This window comes from Branchiostoma belcheri, unplaced genomic scaffold, assembly GCF_001625305.1.
Source record: "Branchiostoma belcheri isolate BF01 breed outbred unplaced genomic scaffold, Haploidv18h27 scaffold3, whole genome shotgun sequence".
Lineage (NCBI taxonomy): Eukaryota > Metazoa > Chordata > Leptocardii > Amphioxiformes > Branchiostomatidae > Branchiostoma > Branchiostoma belcheri.
In genome coordinates, this window is record NW_017803909.1 from 8049167 (window position 1) to 8076396 (window position 27230).

Sequence of the window (27230 nt, forward strand, 5' to 3'; positions counted from 1 at the left end):
AGTATAAAATAAAAAAAATCAAATATTTCATTTTAGAGTAGTAAGCAAAATAAATCTAAAATAGGTATATACATACACATATACAAAAACTGTTTGAGCCAGTGAATGGAATGAAACAGGATTGAGAGAGTCACACCACTAGAATGTAGGACCAAGCAGATTGCCTCAGCTACACATTCTTAATATCCACTTAATAATACTTTCCACACTATAAAGTCAGTCTCAGTTGCAACAGTATACAATTACTGGCACAAGTACAAAGAAATGTTTGGCCATCTCTCAAAACATTCTGTTAACAGCCAAACAAAACCTCCTTCAAAACAGTCTGTGTCACATTTGTAAAAAAAAATTCTCAAAAAAAGTAAAACATTTTGTACGCAAAAGAAATAATTCCCTTCTAAACAGACACTATCTAGGCAAGTTAACTAAACTAACCAAGTCATATCTACAGCCAAATTAAATCAAAAAGATATGAACGGGTGAACGAATGTCCTTGAACGATGTTCAAATGCCTTATGAAGATGACTAGATAGAATCTATTTTTGTAATGAAAAAATAAAATATAAATCAGCTACATGAAAGATAGCTAAGCATTTCAAATGCATAAATCCTTGTACAGTTGTAGAGAAACATACATGTACCTTGTTGGTCAGTCAGTTCACAACTGTACAATTTCATTTTCAAATAATACAAGTAACCAACCATCATCCCCATCCCAAATTTTCCTCTCTCTGTCTCTCTCTTTCTCTCTCAATGGTGTTCATATGTGACGGCAATTTATATTATAAAGCTATGTAGTTCAACAGTTTGGAAATGTGAAATACACATGTTTCCAGCAAAATAGTACATGTTAAGGCAAGTTTAGACAGTAGAGTGTGTGCATTTGGTAAATCCAGTATCATACTTATATTTCTATCAAATTACAATGTACATGTACATAATGGTCCTATTCATGTTCACATAGCATAATATAGAGCACCACATATAGTCACGCATTCCACAGTAGGTAAACAAAATAACTATGTACATGGCACGGACAGTTCCTGTACAACCTTAAACTAGTCAAAGGGATTTTTTGGAAACTTCCACAAGTGGCACAAAGGTAGATCCATACAATTTCCCGCTGGGCATCACACAAACCTGAGACTTCATACACCAACAATACCCTAACTAACCTAGGTGCCAGACCCATAGCACACTGGACACAAAGTATCTCAGTACTTGTGTCTAGTGTGCTATGGGTCTTGCACCCAGGCTATCCCCTAACTTCCAGTAGTGGCAACAACAGTTGTTATAAAAACATACGGTGCAGAACCAATAGAAACAATGATTTATCTATGTCAAGTACATAAATGTAGCCAAAACATTTACTGGGTTTGATAATCTTTCTAATCCATTTTCTTATAAGTGTTCTTTCCATGCTTTGAAAACCAGTCAAGCTGCATATATTTGTGTGAAATTAGATGTTCAGCAATTGGTCACTTCGAGAATCTGCCTTGTAGAATGTGAACTTTACTTTAGTGTAGTTAAAGGTAAATACTAGTATTATTGGGTGACTTTTGTTTATTCTTCTCAACTTTGTCCCGACACAGAAGTTGGGAAATCTCCATCCATTTTCTTCAAACAGATGTCAGCCTCTGGTTGCCAAGCAATGCACTTTGGGATGGAAATTCTGGATCTTCCCACAACACTTTTTGTTTCAGAAGAGTTAATTCTATTCACAATTTACATATACTTTACTTACCATACAATATTTTCTAGTGAGCCATCTTGTACCATCTTATCAGAAAGCACTTTCCTTTCTATGTCCATACAATGTGTAGAATATCTACCATTAACATTAGGACAGCTCACTCTACAAAGACAAGCCAGTTTCTGGTACCTTTTTGGTCACCTCCTGTCTAAATATATCTTAATACCTTTTATTAATCAACCATGCGGACAGATACATCTATGAGGTACAAATTTCTGGAAATGTCCCTGGCTTGGGGACTGGACCAGTTACTGGGTCTGTACAAATGGCATTTTTCCTTATGTACAATGCTGCGTTGTGTTACGCTGTTGTAACACATTACAGCACACTTTTTCTAGATGTCACAGAGCAGTCTCAGGTTACAAATGGGTATCGTAAACAATAGGGTATCGTTTTACAAAATGTATTACAGCGCAGTGTCGTACTCCTCCGTCTCCTCCTCAACCCCCTGCATCTCGTGGCCGTTGGCGGCGTGCCCGTTTTCCACGGCCCGTTTTCGGACAGGCGACGTGCTGCCGTCGGTGGAGGTGTCTACTGCCAGGGTGGGGGGGCTGGAGTAACTGCGGGGAGGGGGCTTAGGAGGAGCGATCTCAATCTTACAGATAACGTCTGAGTCTGGCACGACCGAACCGTTGGCTCTCTTGGAAGACTTGAGCGGCGTTTTCTCCCCGTCCGCGTGCCCGTTTATGGCCCCGTTTTGTTCACTGGCCGGCTTGTCCTTCTCTTCATGTAGTCCGTTTTCGACAGGCTGAGTGGTAGCAACCATGGCATTGACTATTGTTACAATGTTGGACTTGTGGGAGGGGGTGTGGGAGGGGGTGTACACCTCCACCTCCACCTGCACCTCCGTGGCGATGTTTTCCACCCCTTCCTCGTCGCTATCATCCACGGCGTTGTCCGACACCCAGCCGCCTCTGTCCGCCTTCCACCCGTTCTTGAGGGGCCGTTCTGCACCGTAGGTGAGACTGTGGGACTTGGACTGGTAAGCCTTCTTGTGCCTGTCTCGGTGGACCGCCTCCTGGATGGCATGTTTGTCCAAACCTGCCGTCACATCGGCCAGCGCGGCTTTGGACTCCTGCTCGTCAGCCTGACTTCCCGCAGAGTTCGACGTGCTCTGCAGAGACGACACCGACGACCTGTCGTCCAATATCGTTGACACCGACCCTTCCACGCCGTTCCCGTCACTCGCGGTTACCCCGTTTCCGTTAGTTCTCCCCTCGCTCCCATCAGTCTTTGTGTCGCTCTCCCCTGAATCGGACACGGTGAGGTTCTCCATGGACGGCGGCAGGTCCTCCGGCTGGATCACCGCGCAGTTATCCTCCGGTTCATCACACTCCTGCAGCCGAACCACCACCACGCTGATGTTGTCCTGCGAGCCGCAGCCCTGCGCGATGTCCCTCAACAACTTTGCCGCCTTCAGAGGGTTGTTCTTACTGCGCACGGTATCGACGGCCTCCATGGGGGCGACGTAATCCCACAATCCTCTACAGGCAAGGATGACGAACTCGTCGCGAGGGGTGAGGTTGATGGAATGGACGTACGGATCTGGGATGATGGACGGGTGGAGGTAGTTCCGACCCAGCTGTCTGGTGGCCTCCGTCACTCCACTGACTTTGTTGTCCTGAAGTACAGAACACCAACACAATGTCTTAGTCCAGCAAAAATAAAAGATCACAAGTTAGTGTAAACTTAGGAAATGAAGACATTTCATTGGGTTGCTCATTCAAGTGGTTGACATACATAAGTTGAACCTTCGGAATTTCTCTTTTAGTAACCAGATCTTGATAAGGATTTCATGCCTCTCTCTTGAAACATATGCCTTCTACACAAACCTAGTCACCCTCTTAACAAAAGTACAAGCAGACAGCTGAGGGAGATGTCTGACAGGCATCAAAACATAAGAAGGTGAGAAACACTACAGGTTGTGTAAGAAGAAAATCCCTATATCCAATGTCCTACAAACCTGATGAAATTATTTTGGAAAGCTTGCAAAACTGCTTACCTCAGTGAACATGCCGTCCACCTCCATCACCCTGGCTCCCTCCTCTGGAGCCCCCACAAGAGTGTGGCACCTGGACAGGCTGACGGCCACACCCTCCCTGCACAGCACGGCCTGGCAGGTGCCCACGTTGGCCAGGTGCAGCGTGTAGCTGTCCTCACCTAACCTCTGCAGGTGGCAGAAGACTCCCGAAGAGCCCAGCTTCTGACCAACAGAACCCAGTCTCCTGTGGGGACCAACAACAGACTCCAATGACCTTGTTGTTCGCACATAACTTGGAACAAATAAGTTTATCGTAACATAGAAAAGAATACTATTCTACACCGATGAAGGTAATACGATACGCCAAAAAGCAGTTACTCAAGCAACTGGATATGATTATGGAAACGTTTTTTTTTAGTCTCCAAATTTTTGGCGGAATACTATAATTCTAATTTAAAAGCTGTCTCCAAATGATTCCATTGCATGAAAAACAGGAAAACAATATAATCATCTTTTCTTTCTGTTGGGACTCATTTTTATCAATCATTTGTTATATTTATCAAGGAAATCTCATTTCCTTGTTAAAAATAACCCTGTTAGCAATCTTGTTATTACCATTGTTCCAAAATAAAGTTACAAATATTTCTGACCGGTTGTAAAACTAAAAGAAGATAACGTACTTGTGCGCGGTGAGTACCGAGTACTTCATGTGGATGTTGTCCTTGTCGCCCTCCTGATGTTTCCTGACCTCCTCCTGTACGATCTCCGCCACGCTCGTCTGGAGCTGATGCGGCACGTCCGCGTTCCTCCCGCCGTCAAACACCGCAAACAGACCCTCGTTCTTCTCTGCGCCGTAGGTCGGTCTCAGGACTTGTCTGACACACAGGCTGGAGGCATGGAAATAACATATTACGCCATGTTGATTTGATTACATGGATGACATCCGCGCGCATGAATTTTTGGCCGTTTCCAAAAAAAAAAGAAAAGTTTTCAACCATACTGTAAATCGTACAAAACAGTTGCAAAATGGGTAAATATATGCCGTAAGTTAAATAAAAATCATTGGATACCAATGTCATAGAATGCCCAAATCAAATGAAAAAAATGTAAAGAAATGAATTTGAAGACTAGACTATTTGCCAAACCATACTCGTTCACATTTGTGCAACCTTCAAACAACGTAGATTTCATAATGAAAGCAAAACATTAATAAAAGTGTCGGTGAAGGAAAGTTAACAAGCTCATCTTCCTGTGTCCAAAATTTGCAGTCAAATACAGCTACAAGTTACAACAACTTTTGATGATTTAAATACTTCTGTTACACCTTCAAACTTCAGAAACAGAAGTAAGAGTTTTTCTCACTTGTTTCTCTGTCCGTAAGTCTGCGCGCAGCCGTATCTCCAGAGCGTGGAGTCCTGTCCGTCAGGTCCGGCCCCAAGTAGAGCCAGGCCGGCCGAACCGTTCACCAGAGTCTCCGCCTTGCTGAACTGTTGGGTCTCTCCCAGGTCCAGCTCACTCAGCTGGGACAGCAGGTCACCCGACAGGCTGCCCTCACGCAGCTCATTACAGCCTACATCTAGCACCTGGGGTGGGGTGGGGCAAACACCAATAGGTTTAAACACAGTATTTATGGGCGAACCCCATACTCAAAAGTAGTCCGGGCACAAAGTAGTGCTGCACAATACTAGAGAAGGGTGCGGAAATTGTTCTGTACATGGCATCGAGATAGAACCTGTGGTCAATGTTAGAGGAATACGTCAGTTTTGAGACTGTAAAAGTTGAATTATGGTGCGTGTTCAGTCGGCGTAGATTTGCGGTTGGATACTTGTCCCGCCTAGTACTGTGCGTCAGCTGCAGTTCCATGACCTCCCGTGGCGCTAATAAAAGAGAAGATAACTAGCCAGGAAATCTAAGCTCATTTTCGCATATTTTGTACACTATACCCTGAAATTAAACATATCAAAATTCTGAACCTTGCTTGTGCACCCTACTATGACTTTCAGTGAGTCGAAGTGAGTCACTTTGGGGTCCTTAACTATAGAAATCCCCATAGGGCTAAAACTGCGTTGTGCCACCTTGTGGTTAGACGTGCGAAGGTTAGGCGTGACACGTTGTTCAGTGTAATATACATGTACCTAACTGCTGATGTGCTTTGTGCTTGCAAAGCTGGGGTGTTACGCCAAAGGGTGGTTATACTGTACCATATTCATACATGTAAGTCTTGTGGTGTAGTATACATTTTGTACATTGTGGTCCAATGGTAAGCAATACAGCTTTTAAACCTGGAGGTTGAGTGTTTGAATCCAAGCTAACTTAAAAAGCCAGTTACTGGAAAACATTAAGAAAGAAAGGGTGGGACACTGAGCATTTATTTATTGTACTTGTTGTAACAAATTAGAGGTGGAAATAAAAATGACATTTCATCAAGAAGACATTTCTAAAAACAATTGTTAGAAGAACTAAGCTCTCCTTTCTTTACTCACTTGTGCCACACACCAGCAGTGACACAAAGTGCTACCCTTCCAACAAATCATATCTTATTCCTAAACATAGCCAATTAAGCTGAATAGAGGACTCAAGTCTGGAAAAATCAGGTCAAAAGGCCTGAGACTGATCACCTGTCTGGTGTGAGTGGCAGTGAGAAATTAGTCAATACTCTCACAAACAACTCACCCCTTCCTCAACTGTAACTATATTTATGGGTTGTGTCAATATTGCCTAACTACTTGAAACATCAAGTTAGGCAAACGCACATTATTCCTATAAACAGTGAGTGTGTCTTCTTAAATGAGATAATGCATCAAAGAGGTAGAGTAATCATGACGATGGATCAAAAAGATCTAAGAAAAAATCCAACACAAAACCCACACCAATAAAACAACTTCCGAGTGTTGCAAAGAGATAGACACTAGCTCTGTATAATTATGTTTACTGCAGGAAAACATTGTTTTTGCTCAGTTTCCTCTTCTTCTCCAAACATATAAGGTTAATGACCTGAACCAGATGTCTGTCACCATGGTAACTAGTGTTGGGTTACATCATGTTGCAACTTTATAGCATGAGGGATTTAGACTCCTGTCTGATCATTATATGAATGTGCTTGAGTAAGAATTAACAGAGAAGACCATATGCGAAGGTAAACATAATGCATTTGCTTTGCAAATGTTACATTTCTAGTTGGAACAGTGTCTTCTCGAATTTACAAAAGCCTTATAATGTCTAACAGTACACTGGGGGTGTGCAACTTGCTTACCTTGAGTAGTTTGGCCTGTGAGAAGTCTGGCAGGCTGGTCAGGTGGTTGGAGTGAGCCCGTAGCACCTGCAGCTTGGGCAGCTGCGTGATGGTGGCCGGCAGCTGCGTCAGGTGGTTTCCAGACAGGTTAATGTCCTCCAGCTGCTCCAGCCGCACAAAGAACCTGGAAGAGAAAACATACATATATACATAGATAATATATAGTACCTTTATTCCTCATTAACTGCATATGATACATTGTATGGCAACTATGTGACTCGTAGTACAGAACCAGCTAGATGACTCTTACTTTGGACTCCGGATCCAAAAAGGAACCACAACTCTAAAGAAACTCATTGAATTCGAGGCCGGTTTACAAGGACCTGAACTTCTGTCTGCAATGACTGACAAGCAGTACTGAAAACAGAACTTCTCCTGCTACACCTCATGATGAAGATGACCAATGAAGAAGACAAAGATGGCAACTAGTACAACAATTCTGAAAACTAATCTACATTACAATACTCTATGAAAGGCTATGACTTTGGTGTAAGTTCTATCTACATGTGGATAGTGAAGTAAAGGGCTATTTTTCTCAATGGCAATGGCAAGAACATCTTTTACATCATGGCAGCCTTTAATATTTCTGTCATAAATTTCAGAATTATCTAAAGAAACGAATGAAGAAAAAATCTTGCAAAGGGCACTTGTACAGAGTATCCGTATCTGTTTGGCTGGTATAACCGCCTTTCAGCACAACACACCAGCTAAGTAGGTTTCATACTGAAGTTCCATGACCGTTACCTTGCGGGGATGGTTTTGATGAGGTTGTAGGCCATGTGCAGCACCTTGAGCCGTGGGTACCCTGCGATGACCAGTAGAGACTGTTCCACCAGGTAGTTGGAGGACAGGTAGAGTTCCTCCACGTTCTTCAGCTTCTCCGAGGGACCCAGCTGTGGGAGGGTCACCAGCCGGTTACAGGACAGGTTCAGCACACGTAGTCTGCAGGGGGAGGGACAGGTAGGAGTTAAAAAAAGGTTCCTACACTTTAAAATTTTGATATCATAAACCTTATATAGTGCTATATGTTTACTGCCAACTATTACAACATCCATTTGTCACTGAAAAAGAAAAGTTTTCAATCATTGTAAAAATGGTTTTGATTCAGTGAACATTACATATAAAAGGAATGGAATACATCACTGCATTAAAGTAAAAGACAGAACAATAAATTAGAGCCTTGTCTTGTCTCCTCTCTTCATATTTACATGTATCTGCCATCTGCATCCACATTGCGGCATGGCAACAGACATGACCACTGTCAGAGGGCAACAACATTTCTTGTATTTTTTTCAAAATCAGACAAAAAGTAATGCACATGCTGATGTCATCCATAAAAATTACTTGCTATGGCCTTACTCTCCAAGCAAAGGTGGGGAAATTGTGACCTTCTTATCGTATATGCACCCTTTTTTGACCGCCCTCCTCAACGGACAAAAAAACAAGGCATGTGAAAATTTCCTCTGAAAACCTCAGAAAATCTAGTTTTGCCACCCAGAAATCATATTGGATGCATTTAATGTGTGAGGACAAAAACAACACAGATATCCCATTAGTTGTAATGTAGGTCAGAGCTACATTTCCTTCCTATGGCATAGCTGATTATGGGACCCAATGCACGTGATGTTTTCCTATCAAAGATAATAAATGGGGACTAATCCGTGGGATTCATGGCTGCTACTCAACCATGCATACACTGCTGTTATTACTATCAGTGGTCTTATACTAGTTATAGCTCTAAAGACAGAAAGCTCAAATGATAAAAGAAAAAAAAATTCAACCAAGAAATAGGATGATCAATTGCAGACACAAATCTTACTAATTATGGCCACAGCAATTTTATACGCTGTTTCTTACATTTAAACAAAATAATCACTTCATCTAATAAATCAAATCAAATCAATCTTTTTTTCATTGAAGTTGGGGCAGGATGTTTTCCCTTCCATCCTGGCAGCTTCCTGCCTCTGGCATAATTTTGGGGAGGTAAAGGGGTTTACAGAGATTTGTTTGTAAGAATTCTGAACTGTTAACAGCTTGTATTACGGCTCTGACATTATGCACCCTTTGACAGCCTAAAATATTTCCTACCTGTGGAAATATTTTCAAAGGAAAGGGGTATTCACTAACAGGGGTGCTGAATTTCCCCTTTCACAGTCTCAAGCTGCCAAACAGGGATTCTGAAATCCCCCTTACACAGCCTCAAGCTGCCAAACAGGGATGCTGAAATCCCCTTACACAGCCTCACTCTGCCAAGGCTGTGGCTTATGAGGGATCAGCAGGATACCATTTGTCAGCAGACAGTGATGGGGAGGGGGGGAGAAATGGGCGCATCAAGTCACATCGTGATCTATGACACTGTCCGATTTTATCTCTATTCCATTAAATTTTCAGCACAAGCTATGCATATATTGCTTACATGCCAACCAAAATCATCATCAATCGCACATTTGCAAAGGTTAGAGTGTTCTGTGGTTTCTTTCAGTGACAAGTTTGTGTTTTTTAGTGTTGGGGATGACAGTATGTCATTTCTTGATGTTCTGGAGCATTTGTCAAAAGTAGTAGGTCTGTAAAAGTATCATGTACCAGTAGTAATATGGATAGCTACACACATACATGTGTATTGGAGTGATTACAAGTGATAATCTTAATTGCTTCTCAATTATACACTTTGTATCCAAATTAAAAGTTTAGAAGAATTTGTATGCAGACACATAAAAAAAATTACTGTAACATACATGTACATGTACATCCAATATTCACATATTGGGTAGATAAAAAAGCTTTTCCTATCTCAGACACTAGCATGTACATGTAAGCTAATAAAAATGACAAAAGGCATAAGTCTTTCTTTGACTGTAGAGGCAAAATTGGCAGATACACTGCACAACTTAAACTGAAATTTTAAGTATACACTGGAAAATAACCGTGTATTTCGTGACAGAACAGAAATGATACACGGATGATGACTATCTTCTTCTTCCGAGCACTGTACGTATTACCCTGGCTATGTGGAGCCACTTAAATAGTCCTATGCAGCGTTTATGTACCTCTAATAAAAATCAAGTCTTTCTTTGACTGTAAGAGGAGAAGTTGGCAGATACACTGCATCACGATGAAACTTAAATTCAAATTTAAACTATATACTGGAAAATAACTGTGTACATGTATTTTGTGACAGAACAGAAATGATACATGTAGTCTGAAAGATGACTATCTTCTAAAAGCTTCTTCCGAGCACTGTTCGTATTACCCTGGCTATGTAGAGCCACTTAATAGTCCTGTGCAGCGTTTATGTACCTCTAATAAAAATCAAAAACTCTTTCTTTGACTGTAAGAGAAGTTGGCAGATACACTGCATCACGATGAAACTTACTAAAATTTAAAGTATATACTGGAAAATAACTGCATGTATTTCGTGACAGATACATGGAATCTGAAAGATGACTATCTTCTAAAAGCTTCTTTCCGAGCACTGTACGTATTACCCTGGCTATGTGGAGCCACTTAATAGTCCTGTGCTGCGTTTTATGTACCTTCCCAAATGATTGATAGCTGCACTGTCAGATTACGGGATACGAGAGGATCAGGGAAGAATCCGCGCAGGGAGAATCTTGGGAGGGTTCCAAAATACGGCGGGCGCGGGATGAAAGTGACGGAAGCGAGGGTCAACGGCCCCGCTCGAAAACTAACGAGTTTCTGTTAAAACAGCGGCTTGTTAATGAGGCATAAAATTACATCCTCTCTCTATGGGTTCATGATGGCAGCGTTTACCAGTGGTGGATGGGCCATTCGTCAGTGGTGGGGAATCAACAGGGGAGAAGGCAATATATTTTGCTATTTGAGACAAGCAATATAAAGAAGATGATTGTTGTAAAAAGTCTTGTTTTATGGGTAAGTCTTATATTTCAGTTTTCTGAACAAGTACATGTACATGTACAAGCCTCACTGGGTCAGTCTACACAGGAAGACCAGAGTGACTGGTCGAAAGCGCTAGGTGGGAGAACTTTTTGTGTTGGATCTAATTAAAAGTTTTAACTCTAAACATACATGTACATGTACACATGTGTGTGTATGATGCACGACTGCAGAGCTACATGTACTTCTTTTCAAGAGTGTAAAAATATACTGTTGCAGTTGTTTTGTTTGGAAAATAGCAAAGCGATCCACCTAAAATAGCAATGCTGAAGATCTATGACAAAGCTGCATTGTATATAATATTGCAAATCACAGACACATACACAAGCAGACAGACACCAAGACAAGCAAAGAAGCAAGACTTCACTGTTTCAGGATACCAGTGAAGTAACAGTATACCGTATATGATCAAATTGCTCAACCAGCACGGACAGCATGAAAACAGCAATGTAAATATATTGTACCAATCTGTTTTTTGAAACTTTGTCGGACATGAAATTTTAACTTGTTTTGTGTATATCTATAGCCACTTATATTATACAACTATGTCCTTTTTTATAACAATGGTTTACTTATTGCATCTATTTTTATCTAATTGAGATTCTTTGTACATTTAAATTTGATTTTAATTCAGTGTTATACACACTGCAAAAACGAATAGAGTCATCTTGCATCTTGTACCAGACCCACCTGTGTGCCCTCATGAGTAGTGCAGCAGGGAGGTGGGTGAGTCTGTTATGTTGGAGGTCCAGTTCCTTCAGCAGGCAGTTGTCCACCCGGTCAGGCAGGGCAGACAGACGGTTGTGCCCCACTCTCAGTCTGGTCAGCTTCGGCACGTGCCAGAATATCCTGCAAATAAAAAACAACAACAATGTGTCAATCATAGTTTTTGTTTGAATTTGATTTCTGTATTCATATAAATGACAACATTTACAGGGCTCGAAATTAAAGGTGGTCCAGTGGCCACTGACCACTAAAATTGGGACAACTAAAAATACACCTTGGGACATTTTTTGGGACAATAGAAAAATAACATCAGAATGTCAGCCCTTCTTTTGTTTATCAGCCCTTCTTTTTGTATGTTTATCATACAAAGAAGATGTAAAACAAACAACGGCCCTGCTTCCGCCCACATCCTTCACTGACTCATTAGTATTCTGATCAGTAAGTCTGGCTCTATATAAAGACCAAGTTGCCAAGCCTGGAGGCAGCATTGCATTAGGACATTATATATCAGGCCAAATCAAATGTATTCCCTGTTTTAAGTTTCTGTTTTCAAAAGACATGACAAGGGGATACTGCTAGAAAATTATTATGTCCAAATTTTGAAGCATCTAAATGCACGACACTTTCAGGATCATTAATATATGCATAGTTTAGGTATCAAAATTATTACGATTCTCATCTAGAAGTCTACATGAGCATGTGTAATTACTGAGAAAATATGAGTGTCTTCTTTAATGAAATTTTGTTACTGAGCTAAGCTTAATGAAATTACTTTTGACATTCACACAGTGAAGCATTCAATCATACAATTTACACACACGTCATTGAGAAACATGTGGGAGGAACAAATCAGTATATAGAGATTTTTATATGAAGAACGAAATGTATCAACACATTTTGCACACAAAAATTATGGTTTGGTGTCAGTTGACAAATAAAAAATAACTTAAAATCCAGGGAGGGTAGAATACACAATCATAACATTATAATAAATTGTAAGAATCTGTCATTGAACAAAAGACTGAAAAGAGACTGTCAGCTACAGGATTCCTCTCAACAAATTCTTATTTCTTATTTGTATACATGTTGACGAAAAGTCCTGATAATATTTGAATTATGTATTTGTGTATAGAAACCGAAATTCAGCATTGGTGCTGCAAAGGTTTTTCATACAGAGTAAACAAATCTCTCTAACAGGCTGTTGAGCACAGCAAAGCCTTTAGATGTGGAAAGATCTGAGAGTTTGATATGCCCCAGTAGTTATCTGACTTGGATTCAGTGTTATCTGAATTCTCTTGTACAGTTAATGTGCAGGTTTTGGTGCACTGTGGATAGACATATGACCATGGCCTTGTGCGTAGACCTTAAACATGCACATACACAAAAAGCTAGTCTGTAAGTCCACAGCCTTTTCACGTTTTTCAAAAGAGATGCTTTTCTCATGTCTTTGGAAAGATTTGCAGGATAAGACCACACCAATTCATTCTTGGCCCTTCTCCCTGCTGCCTAAACCTGTAACAAATACAAATTTGGTGCAAATCTAACATACCAGGCTCAAGATTAAAGTTAAACTTCAGCAAGAGGGCTTGAATCTGTCTAAAATGTTGTGAACCAAGGAACATACTTTTTCCTCAGACTTTTTCGTGTTGATATTGCCAACTTAGCATTAATTTTTAAATACGAAGCCCAAGAAAGAAAAGTGATGATAGCAAAGATACGCTACAGGGACTTTCCTCAACAGATAGCAGAAGTTAACTGTGGGCCTGCATGGGGGTCCCGAACACGCTCTAAATTTTGAGAGCTGAATTCAGAAAACCTCTAGAATGCGCTTTAACTTAAATTAAGATAAATTTCAAGTTGCTACAACGATTTTGTAGAGTTAAAACGGCGAATACGCTCTACTCAAAATGAACCAATTACGCTCTACGTTGAATTAGAGTGGTCCATCTACCTCTACGTAGAATTAAAACGGCTGTTTACGCTCCATGGAAAAGGGCATGCAGGCCCCTTACCTTGGTGGAAGGCAGTTGAGCTTGTTCCTGCTGGCATCGATGAGCTTCAGTCCCTTCAGGTCACACAGGGACTCCGGCAGTTTCTCAAAGGCATTGCTGCAGAAAGAAGGAGATAAGTGGCCGCAGTGAGGATCAATAACTCAGCAGACTGAGGAGGATGGAGATCTTTAAGTGCGACTTCCTTGGGAATGAAAACCAGACAAAGTCTTATCTTTTAACATCAAGAACCTTTCCACAAGTTGTGTAAAAGCATGTAGATTAATTACAGTCTGTGAATTTTTTTCTCCGTGCAACATACAAATTTTTACAATTTCTAAGGCAATTTTCAAAAAAGTCAAATTGCCCTGATTTGTTACAACATATTCAAGTTTTCTTTTTTGATAGGATGTTTAAAGGCCCAATATGTAACTTTTTACACAAAAATTTGAAAATCTTCTAATTATACTAAATTTTGGTGTTATCAACAGTTAGTATCACTTTTCAACACATTTGTGTCATTATTTCACATTTTTGGCATATATTTTGTGCGTTCAAACAGTCCCTGTTCTGTTCCTGGTGCCAAATTGGCCCACAAAAAAGTCAAAATTGCCAATAGGCTTCAGTTTTCATCACCAAATGCTGTGGTTTGAAATAAATCATTGGGTGTTTCCCTAAAGCAGGTACACATGTAGGAACTTGAAGTGGCCCTGGAGTCTGAGTGGGGATTACTGACCATGGCAAGGTCACCCTGATCGATAACCCTTCTTTCAGGGTGTGTCAGGTAATAATCAATCACAGTGCTATCTCCTCCACTACTTCTACTGCAGCCGCTAAACCTCCATATTCACATCTACAGTGCAGACTGATAGCCTGGGTACCATCCGGATTTTCACTCCGCAACCCTCGAAAAAATCAGCAAAACAATCAGGATTTTTGCTCCGCAACGCTAAATTTTTTTAACGTTGCGAAGCGAACCTCCGGATGGTACCCAGGCTAGCAGACTGATGCAGCTAAAGGAAAAAGCTTTCACAAGGATTTAACACATGTAACAGCGGCAAGCCACACAAATACATTTCTTTGGATCAACGACATTTCAAAGCAGTATCAAGTATAAGAGATCAGTATGAAAACTAATGGCTAAAAGGAAAATTTGAATCTGAGTCTGACACTCCCTAAAATTGCACATACAAAATGCAGGCTTTCCCCTTTGACTCATGTTCATATCGTAGCATCACCATTTCAAATTCATGACCCAACATATTAAATTTGCCATAGTATAAGGAGTGATTAAAATTTTTTTCCTAAGCTGTCAAAACATCAAATGTGTCGCCCCACGTTGTGCAATCTTAGCTGCCTGAGTTGAGGCAAATCATATCATCAGTCTGTCTCTCCACTAAAAGGATTTTCGGGCAGTAATTACATCTGAACTAGACAGTTTGCCTTGGGGGCCTGACAACTAGGAAGGAATATAAATGATCATGAACTTAGAAGCAATTTTTGGAAACAGTGTCAACACAGCAATGCTGGCTCAAAGAGATTACTCTTTTTTCATCTTCAGACTTACAATCAAAAAACAATTTGTGTTTCTGTCCCCCAAATATAAAATTGAGTAGGGCAAAATTGAAATGCTCTCATTTGGGAATTCTTTATTTCAAAAGATACTAGTACTACCATCACAGCATTTATATTATTACAAATTACAGAAAAAGTGGGATCCTTTGTCTTCCTGTCTCCAAAAAAGAAGGCAGACCCAGTAGTTTTTACTAGTAGTATCTTAGTAGTTATCAGTAGTTCTATGTGTACTAATTGCCTGTTTTTATACCATATGTTTCTTCTGTTCCTGCAATTAGCCCTCGGGCAAGAATTTGAAATAAACAATTATTATTGCTATGACAGGCATGTAGAAAGAAATAATAATACAAATCAAGTTAATTAGTACTATTAGTATTATACAATATTGTGATGAACAGTTTTATCTAAATCTGTTATGAATTATGTGATGCTATTGAAGGACCATTATTGCAGTTATATGTACTGTGGGTTTGTTTTATTTCAGACGCCTTTATGTTATCAAGATCAATCTACAGTGTAATGCTTCTGGAGGCATCCATATATCTTAATGATGGACTAATTCACCCGATTTGCCTCCAGTAAAATGCCCATCAATCATCCCAGCTTCCTATCACTTCCCATTGTGTGAAAGATGTGCACATTAATTCCAGTTTCATGTATGTACAAACCGTGTCCTTACATCCTCCATTACAGAGGAGACAGGGACAGGAAAGATGCATATCAGCCACTCAACTGTAGACAGGCATTCAGGCTATGACAATGAATGCCAACGAAATGTCCTTGCCTGTAGTAATGATCTTCTGAAATGCTGTACTGGATTCCTTTTAAAGCACATGTGAATTACTCTGTCAATAATTCATGGGCCTGCCCTGGGGATCGTCTCGTAAGGTTGAGTTGTTCCGAAACGGAACACAATTTTTGTAGCAGTTCCCAAAGGAAATAAGTGTCACTTTCCTCATGACATAACGTAATAAACTTATAAAATCAACAAATAATGTTGGTACAGCAGAAGTGAGAAGAATTGAGAAGTGAGAACAGTTGAAGGGCATGTTCCACTAGAATCCAAGAAAAGTTAGGCTTAAAATCAACTTTTATACTTCCACTGGGTATCCTAAGACTTCCACATTTTTTTAAAAATGTCCAGATCTACCAATGCGGCATCAGCAGTCCTACATTGTATGCACATTTCAAATGTGGTGCCTCGATAAAACATTTTTTTTTCAAATGTGGCAGTCTAAAGTTGGGGTACCCAGCAGAATTATGACAGTTGACATTAGCAAAATATAACTTTGATTGGAGTCAAATTAGTCAATAGGGGGTTTAAAAATGTTTGACAGAAAAGATATACTGTAAGGCACGTTATGAAAACAAGAAAAGGCAGCAGAAAGTGGTGTTATTTATACCCACCATGATACATCGATAGTCACCAAGTTGTGGGGAGGGGGGGTGATCTCTATTGTGGACAGCTCTGTCAAAAAGAGAGTGCAAAGTGGTGATCTTTAATCATTAATAATCGTCATTATAAAGACAGAGAATCTGTGCAAAAACCCAACAAGGAACCAGTTACCAATGAAAGTTTAAAAAAAACCATCTCAGAGAATGCAAGCACAACAATGTTAAATCATGCACAATATGCAAGATTGAAGTCTTTTAAACAATAGGAGTAGAGCTTTAAAACTGTTATCAATCTTGTTATCAATTTCTTGACATGACTTACAATGCTGTAGAACTCTTGGCTATGCCCATTTAGCTTACATAGCAGCTACATAATGCTAAGATATACAATGTATAATACATCCAGTCTCTTGCTGTGTAACTCACTGATACCGCTACTAGATGCTTGGATGCTTCAGTTATACAAATGTCTATAATGTATGGTAAAAATATGTACCTTTAATTAAGGCCACACCAATTCATTTTTTTGGTTCTCGGACATTTTTAGTTCAAAAGATAGCAAGCGGACATCATAAAATGAGAGGGCTAGGAAGAAAACTAGAATATGGCTGTATTTACTACATAACAGAGTCCACCAAGGCATCAACCGGGTCCTCAGACTTTGCTTTCATTAGGCTTTTCTAGATCTAGTTAACCATATTTTCCAAAAATCCGAGAACCAACAAATCAAATTGGTGTGGTTTAAGACACAGTGTGAAAAATGACAATCATGCTTGACTGTGTGACTCACTGTTATGGCTGGCATTCAGCACCTCCAGTCTCTCCCCAGACACCTGTAGGCTGCTCATGCCGTTGCCCTGGCAACACAGGTGGGTCAGCTGCTTCAGGACGCGGACGTCCAGCTCAGCCACGCTGTTGTAGCTCATGTCCAGGTGGGTCAGGCTGTCCAGGGCCAAGAACGTCACGTTTTCCACAGACGTCAGCTCTAATCTGTTGGACCTAAGAATGAATCAAAAAGGATGGTATGAAAGTCAGTTCTAAGTCATTTCATACAGTAGTAGTAGTAGTAGTAGTAGTAGTAGTAGTAGTAGTAGTAGTAGTAGTTACTGTAGTAGTAGTAGACTGGTTTAGTGGGTCTTAACACAAGACATACATGCCTCCGGCAGCCGTGGAGGGCTGAATTGTGAGGCTATGTATTTACAGAAGTGTCAGTCTAACAAAGACTGCACATTACTGTTATGATCATTACAATACAATTTTAAAATTTGCTTGTTTTACATTAAAAGCTTGCCACTCGCCATACAGTATTCTGCATGGCAAGTGCTAAATACAGCATCAGAGAAAAAGGTTTTTCAGGCAAAAGAATGTCGTGTTTACTGCAAATACAGGCTTAATTTTCCAGTCTTGTAGGCAAATAACAAAAGACATGACACAACTCAGTTCATATTCAATGTGGCCAGTGTTAAATTCAGTGTCAGAAATCACTAAAAGGCTGTCCAGGGGGAATGTTTTACACAAATGGCAACTACTGGACTTGTGGCTACAAAGTTCGAACTACGGCCTTTCATCAAACAGGTGGTACAGACTTCCAGGCACATTTGACCCCCCCTAGATTTCACACTCCCCTAGGGTCAAATTTTTACAATGAAGCACAGGTCAAAATATTTTTTACATTAACATTTAACACAAAAACATGACAACACGTCATTCGTATACCCCTTGGAGTCCATATTTTGACAGAAATAACTCCATACAAACATTGAAAATTGTGGATAGGAACTTAAGGCCACACCAATTTAATTTCTTGGTTAACGGATTTTTCTAGAAAAATAATGGAGCGGGCGGGCGAAAAAAAAAAACAGGCCTAGGCATCGTATTATGGCCCAAAATGGTACGATAGGAGCCATGAAGTCAAATTTAAACAATGAATTTTGAACTTTTAATGATACCATTGCATTGAAAGATGGAATAACTGTAACAACTAGGATGAAAAGGTCTGTTTTCAACTGTTCAGGGCAAAATATGAGCATTTTGCAGTTGATTCTGAATTTTCATTTTTATTTGCAAATCTGAAAAAAATGAAGCGGCGAATCCGTTAACCAAGAAATTAAATTGGTGTGGCCTAATAGCAATAAACAAGAGTCAACAATGCCCACCTGAGCTCCAGTCTCCTGATATGAGTCAGTTTGCTCATCAGATCTACAGGCAGCTTCTGAAGTCTGTTCCCAGTTAGCACCACATTCTCTATTCCTGCAAGACAAACACACATTGCTCATCAATTCTCGACCTGCTGAACTCAAACTTTACAATTCTTATAACTTTGCTGGGTACCCTAAGAGAGCTACACTAAGATTGTAAGAAAACAGTGTTAGTGAGGCAATCCCAAGAATATTTTAAACATATGGATATCTGAAGTGTGCACACCTCCAGGATTACTGATACTACATTAGTATATCTCTTTAAACTTACAATTTTTTAAAAATGTGGCACTCTTAGGGTACCAGGCAATATTACATGTATGAATGATCCCGGAGCACAAATTGGTAAAAACATGCTAAAGTCAGTATCCTCTAAGCTCTACATCCAACTTGTTTCTTGCTGTACAGTAAATTACATGTGTCATTTGAAATTCCTAATAGTATTAAGACATCTATTTTTCATTTTTTCAAAGTTCAAAGCTTTGCTGAAGATTCCAAATTTCCGGTGACTCTCTGATTTCTAAGTGCATGGTAAATCAAGGGTACATTTGTCCCTGAATGTGAACATTTACCTTCCCTTATGACCAATCTGACCACTCTATGCATGGCTGTGATCTGGCATAAGTACCAGACAAGTACACTTTGGATGCAAGCCAAACCATCCATCCTAGTCTTGCACTGTCACACGATGCAAAGATAAGGTGACATTTCTCCAAAGCTCTTGCTAAGGATTAACCATGATTTACTTTATCGTTCATCATATATCACAGGAACGACCTTCACCTTAGTTAGGCTATCAGTCAAATAAACAACTACCCAAACTCGTCCTTGGTCCTCTGACATTTGAAGTCAGCAGGAGGACATGTTTAGGGGTCGAAATAGACTTTGGGGTCAACTTTCACTGGTGCAGATGAAAAAAAAGTTACTTGCACCAAAAAAAAATAGTTGTACCCTCCAAAAATAGGTACAGAACCAAAAGTATCCAATATTTGCTTACACTGTTGTGGGGATAAATTACTAACCATGGCAGCGACTTAGATACATGTTGTACATGTAGTAACCTTCTATTCATTATTATAAAAAATTAAGAAAAACTCCCTGGATTCTGGTTTTGTTATCCTCTCAGTTCTTTATTGGATATTCCTATGGGTACTGAGTCAGTGCAGTAATAGATAAAGCTTACTTGCACCAGTGCACACCCGTAAAAAATTTGTTGCACGGCACCAATTTTACCTGCACCAACTTGCACAGGGAGGGGTATTTCGACCCCTGATGTTGAATACAGACTGCTGAGAGGAAAACTTTAGTTTCAGTTTTAGTTGAGTAAATTCACTCTAGGATACTGTGTGTACAAAGGTACAGACTTTCCCTGCAGACTTTTCTTTTTGTGTTGATATTCAAATATTCACCACAATCTTTTTAAATCTGAGAACCAGCAAATTAAATTAGTGTGTTGTTGACAATTGTGGACCAAAAATGTTGAAAACAGGAAATGTATAGGTCAGCCAGTTTCAAGGCCTGCATTAACACAGTTGTTCCAGTGGTCTCTACTTCCTGCTAGATGCCTTGTCCAAAGATAAGCTGGATTCTTGGGTGCAAAAGTGCTATCTCCCCAAAGCAGCACAACTTCATTGCACGACACACACATTTTTGTGTAAAGAGATGTTGCACAATATTTGCAGCTAAGGAAGACATGGTACACGTGTTATTTACGGAAGAGTGCCCTGAGTCCTCTGCCTGAGGAAACTGGTGTTTCCTGTGGCCAACTAAAAAAAACAGGCTTTACCTAAGAACAGGGAAACAGCAGTTGTGGGAGGGGTTATCTGAGGCCATCTTTTGGCACAAAAATTGTAATGGATAGAAGGTAAGCTGGAAGGAGAAGGTTTCTTGGCACATACTTTGACCTTCATGTATAACAGTCTAAGATTATAGTCTAGTGCATAAAAAATAAAGCTGCTATAAAAATTATGATAGGTATTACAATTGCGTTTTGAAACTTTGAAACTACATCTGAGGCAAGTTTTAAAAAAAAGGACCTTCGAACAAGAATTCAGAAAATGACTTGAAAAGGGTCAAAAGCAATTAAACTTGAAAAGGTGGGCTGCAGTACCTTTCATCTCTGCCAGGACTTCTGGCACCTCCGTGAACCTGTTGAAGGCGATGCCAAGTAGAGACAGGTGCTGCAGCTGCTGCAGCTCGTTGGGCAGGCTTGTCAGGTGGTTACACTCGGCATGCAACACCTGGAGGCTGTGGGGACAAATGTCAGGTGGTTACACTCAGTATGCAACACCTGAAATGGTGAATGGCAGACTGGTTTTGGCCTTAGCTTGCCTATCGTGAGTAACCTAGCTTCAAACCCTGCCTAACTGTTGGACTTGAAGTTCACTTCACACTTATCATGCAACTATTGTCTGTTCCTATTTATTACATCCAAATTTATCCAAAATTGGGCAGTCTAGAACTTCAATGAGACACCTACAGTAAATGTGGTTTTATTTTCTCAGGGGCTCTCCACCATAAAACCATGATCCCGCAAATGCATGCTTTTTCATTTTATGCTACAATTATATTGCTTTGACTGCAAACTTGAAAGACATGAAAAATTTCCTTCCACTTCTAGTTTCGCAAAACCAAATTCCCCCGAAAATAAATACACAGTCCAAATACTTATCTGATTATTCACTATGGCCTCCAGGAAGAGTAGCGTGAAATTCACACTAATGGAGATCCTAAACAAACAAACAAACAAACAAACAAACAAACAAACAAACAGTACCTTTCCAGGTTGGCTATGCAGGGGGGCAGCTCCTGTATTCTGTTGCTAGCTACGTTCAGTTCCGTCAGAGTGGCGATGTCACACAGGCATGCTGGGAACTGGCCCAGCGCGTTATAGGCGACATTAAGGCTCCTCAGCTGCTGAAATCTGCGGGGGAATATTTCACCATTACAATCTTTACTACAACCATGCCTTCTAATCAGTCCCATAACGTGCAGTTATCGGCTTTGATTTCCCATAAACTTTCAAATTCACTGCCACCAAGAAGTAATTTACAAGAAACGTAATAATTTAACCCGTGGGAAATTGAAATGTCAACGTTAACTGTGTTACTGTCTACCATCTGGGAACATCGCAATCTAATTTTTCCAGCCAAGCTGTTGATATAACCTTGGATTTCCTTTCCAGGGAAACTCCATTTAACCGTTAGCGATAGTTTCAATCTAAGAACCAAGTGGTAATGAATGTAAGTGTATCATCATTAGAGAGTCAAAACTGAAATATTTTTTGTATATAATAATCCTCCATGATGTGACATTGTCATTATCTGTATCATTACAAATTCTTCAATACATTTTTCACACAGAAGTACCTGTAATGCAAAGAAAGCGGGTACAGTAAATACCTGTACTAGTTGCAGGGATGTTGAACCTTATATGTATGATAATATACACTCTTGTGAAAAGAAATTTTTTCATCTCTACATACTGTAACTCACTTGATATTCTCGGTACTTTTATATTCGAGGTTTTCGCTGCCATTTACTACTACTAATTCACTGAATTTCTCTCTTTTGCACCTGCTGCAACCGCAAACATATAGTTCCGCAAACATGTCCATTTTCTCAGACTGCGAAAATTGTAAATATAAAGTGATTTACAGTAATCTGTAAGACTTAGGCCTGCTTTACACATAACTTTTTCAAGTCGACTAGACCTCACGACGACTTGATCTAGTCGACTTGAGTGAAAATTTCCGTGTAATTCAACTCAAGTCGCATTCTAATAAAGACGACTTGAGTCGTATCCAAACCAGACTTAAGTCGGCCAGCGGGGTGCTGAAGCCACTAGCTTCGCGTGTGTAAATGGGCAAAGTGGACTTGAGCGTCTCTGTGTACCAGTCAGGCAAGACCGAGCCACCGAGTCGACTTGGGGGAAGGGTGGCATAGCGAGAGTGCCAAGTTGCTTTGCGGCCCCGTGTGTAAACAGAAATTTTTTCAAGTCGACTTCGCTAAGTGTGTAAAGGTGTGTGTAAAGCAGGCCTTAGTGTAGGGCCATCAGTGACCTCTGACCTTGTGAGGTCGTCCAGGTAGCCCTGTTGTTGGGTTGGCACGTGGTGAGGTCTCTCCCCCAGGTAGTTATGGCGCAGGTTGAGGCAGGTGAGGTCGGTGTGAGAGAACAGACAGTCAGGCACCAGCTCCAGGCTACAGCTGGACAGGTCCATCGTACATGGCTGCTGCGACGCAACCTGCACAAAGCCAACAAAACACGTGAGCTAAAGTACAGTACTATATCACCATCATCCCGTACTGTCAGGGCTTAAATAACATCTGATATGAAGGTTAGTGCAGGTAAAATTGGAGCTGTGCAGGTATTTCTTATGTCTACCTGCAGTTAACGTGCACTAGCCCATGTCCTGGTTTATATGTGGATTTTCATTTGCTGTATTGACTGTTTTGCTGTGTAAAGTACAAAAGACAAAATGGTAATGGCTTCGAAACTGGTTTTAGCCTCATCCATACTTTCCAGATCCTGAGTAGTGCAGGTAAACTTAGTCTGATGCAGGTAATTTTCAATGTTACCTGTACCAATGCAGGTATGAAAAAAAAGGATTTTGAGCCTTGACAGTATATAATAGTTTTAATACAGGGTCAATGTGTTTGAGAATTCCCCTACTGTTTTTGACAAATGGCCAGTGCAACCGAGTATTCACCTTGCATTCGGAAGGTTGTGGGTGAACACAGAAGACTGAAAAGCTACACATACTGATTTTTCTGCTTAGCACTCAGCAGTTCCGAGAAAGAGCATGGGAGTTGAACACACACCAGTACCAGTGGCCTTTGTTACCCAGGGCTATAGAAATGGAGATGCCATATATGCAAGAGTGCATCATCACAGTATCCAGTCCCCAGGTTATTTAAAAAAAAAAGAAGCTAATTCCTCCCATTACTTCCCTCCCCATTCATTAGGGGATTACAGAAGGACGCTCCAGGTTGGTAATCTCCTGATGTGTACATTATTAGCCTGACAGGTATTATACAGATAACTGAAGGGGGTCTGCCTAACCTATTGATACATGTTAAGCAAGGCATGACGTCCTTGGTTAAAGCAAGGATCGAAAGAAACTTTATCCCATCTTACAAAATTGCAGGCTCCCCAGAAAATGGCTGGAGATCTAAATTGTATATAGGTTCCAATTTTACTAGTGCATGCTACTGCTCTATCAGTAGCTATTTCATGAAAAAATTAATGCACAGTGAAAGTACAGTCACTGTATAGTCTGGTTCACGCTCTGGAGAAAAAAGATTTAAGAAAAAATGGCTAAGATCATTTTTTTCATCTCTCTCTGCTCGTGTCAAAAATGGTCCTCAGAGAGATTTTAAAGGAATCCAGTGCAGTTTTTAGTGCTTTGAAACCCAATTTTTCAAAGCCAATATTTTAGTCATTTATCTACATACTGAGTTGAAACCATACTACCCCAGTGTATATTGAGCAAAACTTCAGAAATTTCCAAAATTCCCAAAATTCAGAATCACTGGAAGGGCCCTGGGCTGATTTTTAGGGTACCGCCCAGAAAATAAAGGACTCATTTTGGGGCTTGTTTCTGCAGCTTTAAATGCCCAAAGTATGAAATACTGATTTAAAAGTTCTGATATGAAGCAGTATATGTCAACATCACAAAGATTGCCTTTTTCATAGTATTTACAGTTTTGCTGCTCTGAAATCGCATTGGATGCTTTTACAAGCCCTCCATAATGGTTACCACAGACACTAGTGAATGGTTTACCACAAACCCCTGCGGCCAAAATCACACACCCAGCACCAACCCCCTTTTTACCCTGTCTGCCTCCATCCTGATATCTATACATTACCAGCCGACCTGTTCACGTATTTCATCCTGCGACCTCACACCCCAGGTACCCACTTGTGGGTATTCAGACAGCCAGATAGAGAGGAGGTCCCTCCTAATGACCTTTCCCTGAATGTCAGGGCTTGCGATCAACCCACACATGCAGCTATATTGAAAACTCGGCATGACATTGGGCTCATATCCAACTCCAACAGAGAATGCAGGGCTCGAAATTCATTTTTGGGAATAGGTGCACTGGTGCACGCAACCTTAAACATTAGGTGCACAAAAAATATTTTAGGTGCACCATATAAGATAAAATAAGTAGAATGTCAGCAAAAACTGTAATTATGTTTCATCTCAAGAAAAGTACTGTAACAATGATTGTATTATTTCTTAAGACACTTAGATGTTAAGAATATGCTGTAACAACTATACATTCAACATCTTTACATACGTTAAACCTACGAAAATATTTGGGTGCACTGGTGCACCCACAGAAAAAAATTGGGTGCACAGCTCCAATTTTGGGTGCACTAAGGTGCACATGCACCCAGTATTTTGAGCCCTGGAGAATGCATATAAAATCAGTCAGAGTCAAGGGCATGACAAAAAGTCAGAGGTTGTCAACTTTACGCATTGGCTATACTTACTATTCCCAGAAATGATAATAATCAGAAGGAACACATTTGTAAATATCCGTCAATTGTAAAACCAAGAAAAGTTCAAGACACCTTAGACAATCATCCCTTGATGATTATGTGTTTTCTATGAATAGTAGTCAACTCAAGCATCAATTTTAACAGCAAGAAGAACAATCTGGTCAATTGTGTACATTCATTCAATCACACACTAATGGAAATAAAGTTGATGTAATTTGACTCAAACAAATAGTTTGTCTCTACTTGCTACTTTGGTGGTTACCAAGATTGGACCTTGAAGAAGAGCAGTTATCTAATTATTATTAATTATAATTAATGATTATTTAGCTTCTAGGTGTAAAGTAAAATGCCCCTACCAAAATTGGTCCAAAACCCAGAATGACAAGAACAAGAATATCTTGAAGTATCAGATAGAACTAGAAAGGTAACATTTGCAAAGCAAATGCATAATGTTAACCTTTGCACACGGTCTGCTCTGTTAATTCTTACTCAAACACATTAATATATATATGTGGTCAAACAGGAGTCTAAATCCTCCTGCTATAAAATTGTAATATGATGTAACCCAACACTAGTTGCCATGGTGACAGACCTCTAGTTCAGGTCATTGACCTTATTTGTTTGGTGAGGAAGAGGAGGAAGAAACAGAGCAAAAACAATATGTTTTCCTTCAGCAAACATAATAATGTCCCTTTCCCTGAGGGGAAATTTTCCAGGTAAATATATAATACAGTAGAACAAACCTTTGAAGCTAGTCTTAGCCACTTCATGCTCTCCAGCCATGACTCAAATTGCACATAGTAGGTCTGCCCCCCACAGCTGAAGGCCAGCGAATGGTCATGCTTCTTGGACTTGTGCTCTTCAACCTGGGGAAGTTTAACATGCTGGTAAGTTTCAGGTAGTGCCATGTACCTAAACCCACATTTAGTTTCAGGTACGGACTCAAGTACGGAGGTTTAGGTTCAGTTCCAGACTCGAACCTAAACCTATGGCATATACAATTGCATGTTGGCAACCTTGCCATGTTGTTTGGGCAAAACTGTGGCCACATAACATGGAGGACGACATTTAACATTGCTCGAAGGCAACATTTTCTTCATTTTGCAGCACAGATTTTGCCATGTATGTAAGGTTTTAGGTGGTTTGGTAAGAAAAGGGGTATGTGACATACTTTTTAAAAAATAAGTCCGGAATCGGTTCTTGACTTTTAGTTTTTTTTGGACTTAAACCTTAACATTTTTACAAGCGCTAAGCATAGTACTAAGCATAGTAAAAAAGCAAAAGTCTGTGGTATCTTTTGACAATTATTATTAAAATCCTGAATCAGTCTGTGTATTAAAAACAGTGGATTACATATATCATGTAAATTATACATCTGACAGACTATACCTGATTGTTTAAAATGTGGACTAGTTATGGTGGTATGCTTCTGTTATATCGTTCGGTGCATGCTGGCAATTGGTCAAGTTTTGTATGCTATCTCGTAAATGAACTGTGAGAACTGACCTTCCCGTTGGTGAGTTGAAAGACGTGCGGCTTGTCGCTACAGTCGGTGGACGGGTACACCAGCAGCCTGGTCCCACACAGCACCACCAGCCGCGGGCTCCACTTGTGGCTGGCCAGCTTCCGCCCACTCTTGACGTTGTAGACGCCAGACAGGACCACCCTCTCCAAACCATCCTCAACTCTCGGTCTCCCTGTAGAACAGAGAAAAAGAAGGATGCAGCGTTATTGAATGAATGAAAGGCCTTTATTGTACATTTTTGCTCAGTGTGAACTAAGTTCAGGTCACGGCAAATAGCGATGGTAGACTAAAATATATCTATAGTAAAACTACATATGTACAGGTTCTGCTTCTTCTCGCTTCTTAAGACAGCTGTAAATGTAAGAACAGATGGAG

The 27230-nt window shown here is 40.3% G+C and overlaps 1 protein-coding gene across 1 annotated transcript in view; it reads right to left on the reverse strand.

Annotated features, from left to right (window-relative positions):
- Nucleotides 1-1316: 1316 nt before the first annotated feature.
- Nucleotides 1317-27230, reverse strand: part of LOC109473786 (PH domain leucine-rich repeat-containing protein phosphatase 2-like) — a 59984-nt gene continuing 34070 nt past the window's right edge. Inside the window, exons 2-17 of the mRNA XM_019773846.1 lie at nucleotides 26837-27027; nucleotides 26074-26196; nucleotides 22891-23066; nucleotides 21600-21746; nucleotides 20934-21070; nucleotides 18782-18875; nucleotides 17416-17624; nucleotides 16638-16698; nucleotides 13680-13775; nucleotides 11632-11790; nucleotides 7771-7968; nucleotides 6988-7150; nucleotides 5097-5317; nucleotides 4415-4621; nucleotides 3756-3978; nucleotides 1317-3374 (exon numbers count right to left, since the gene is read on the reverse strand). Of these exons, the coding sequence (XP_019629405.1) occupies nucleotides 2160-3374; nucleotides 3756-3978; nucleotides 4415-4621; nucleotides 5097-5317; nucleotides 6988-7150; nucleotides 7771-7968; nucleotides 11632-11790; nucleotides 13680-13775; nucleotides 16638-16698; nucleotides 17416-17624; nucleotides 18782-18875; nucleotides 20934-21070; nucleotides 21600-21746; nucleotides 22891-23066; nucleotides 26074-26196; nucleotides 26837-27027 (3620 nt within the window). The 3' untranslated portion in view covers nucleotides 1317-2159. The remainder of the gene's footprint in view (nucleotides 3375-3755; nucleotides 3979-4414; nucleotides 4622-5096; nucleotides 5318-6987; nucleotides 7151-7770; nucleotides 7969-11631; nucleotides 11791-13679; nucleotides 13776-16637; nucleotides 16699-17415; nucleotides 17625-18781; nucleotides 18876-20933; nucleotides 21071-21599; nucleotides 21747-22890; nucleotides 23067-26073; nucleotides 26197-26836; nucleotides 27028-27230) is intronic.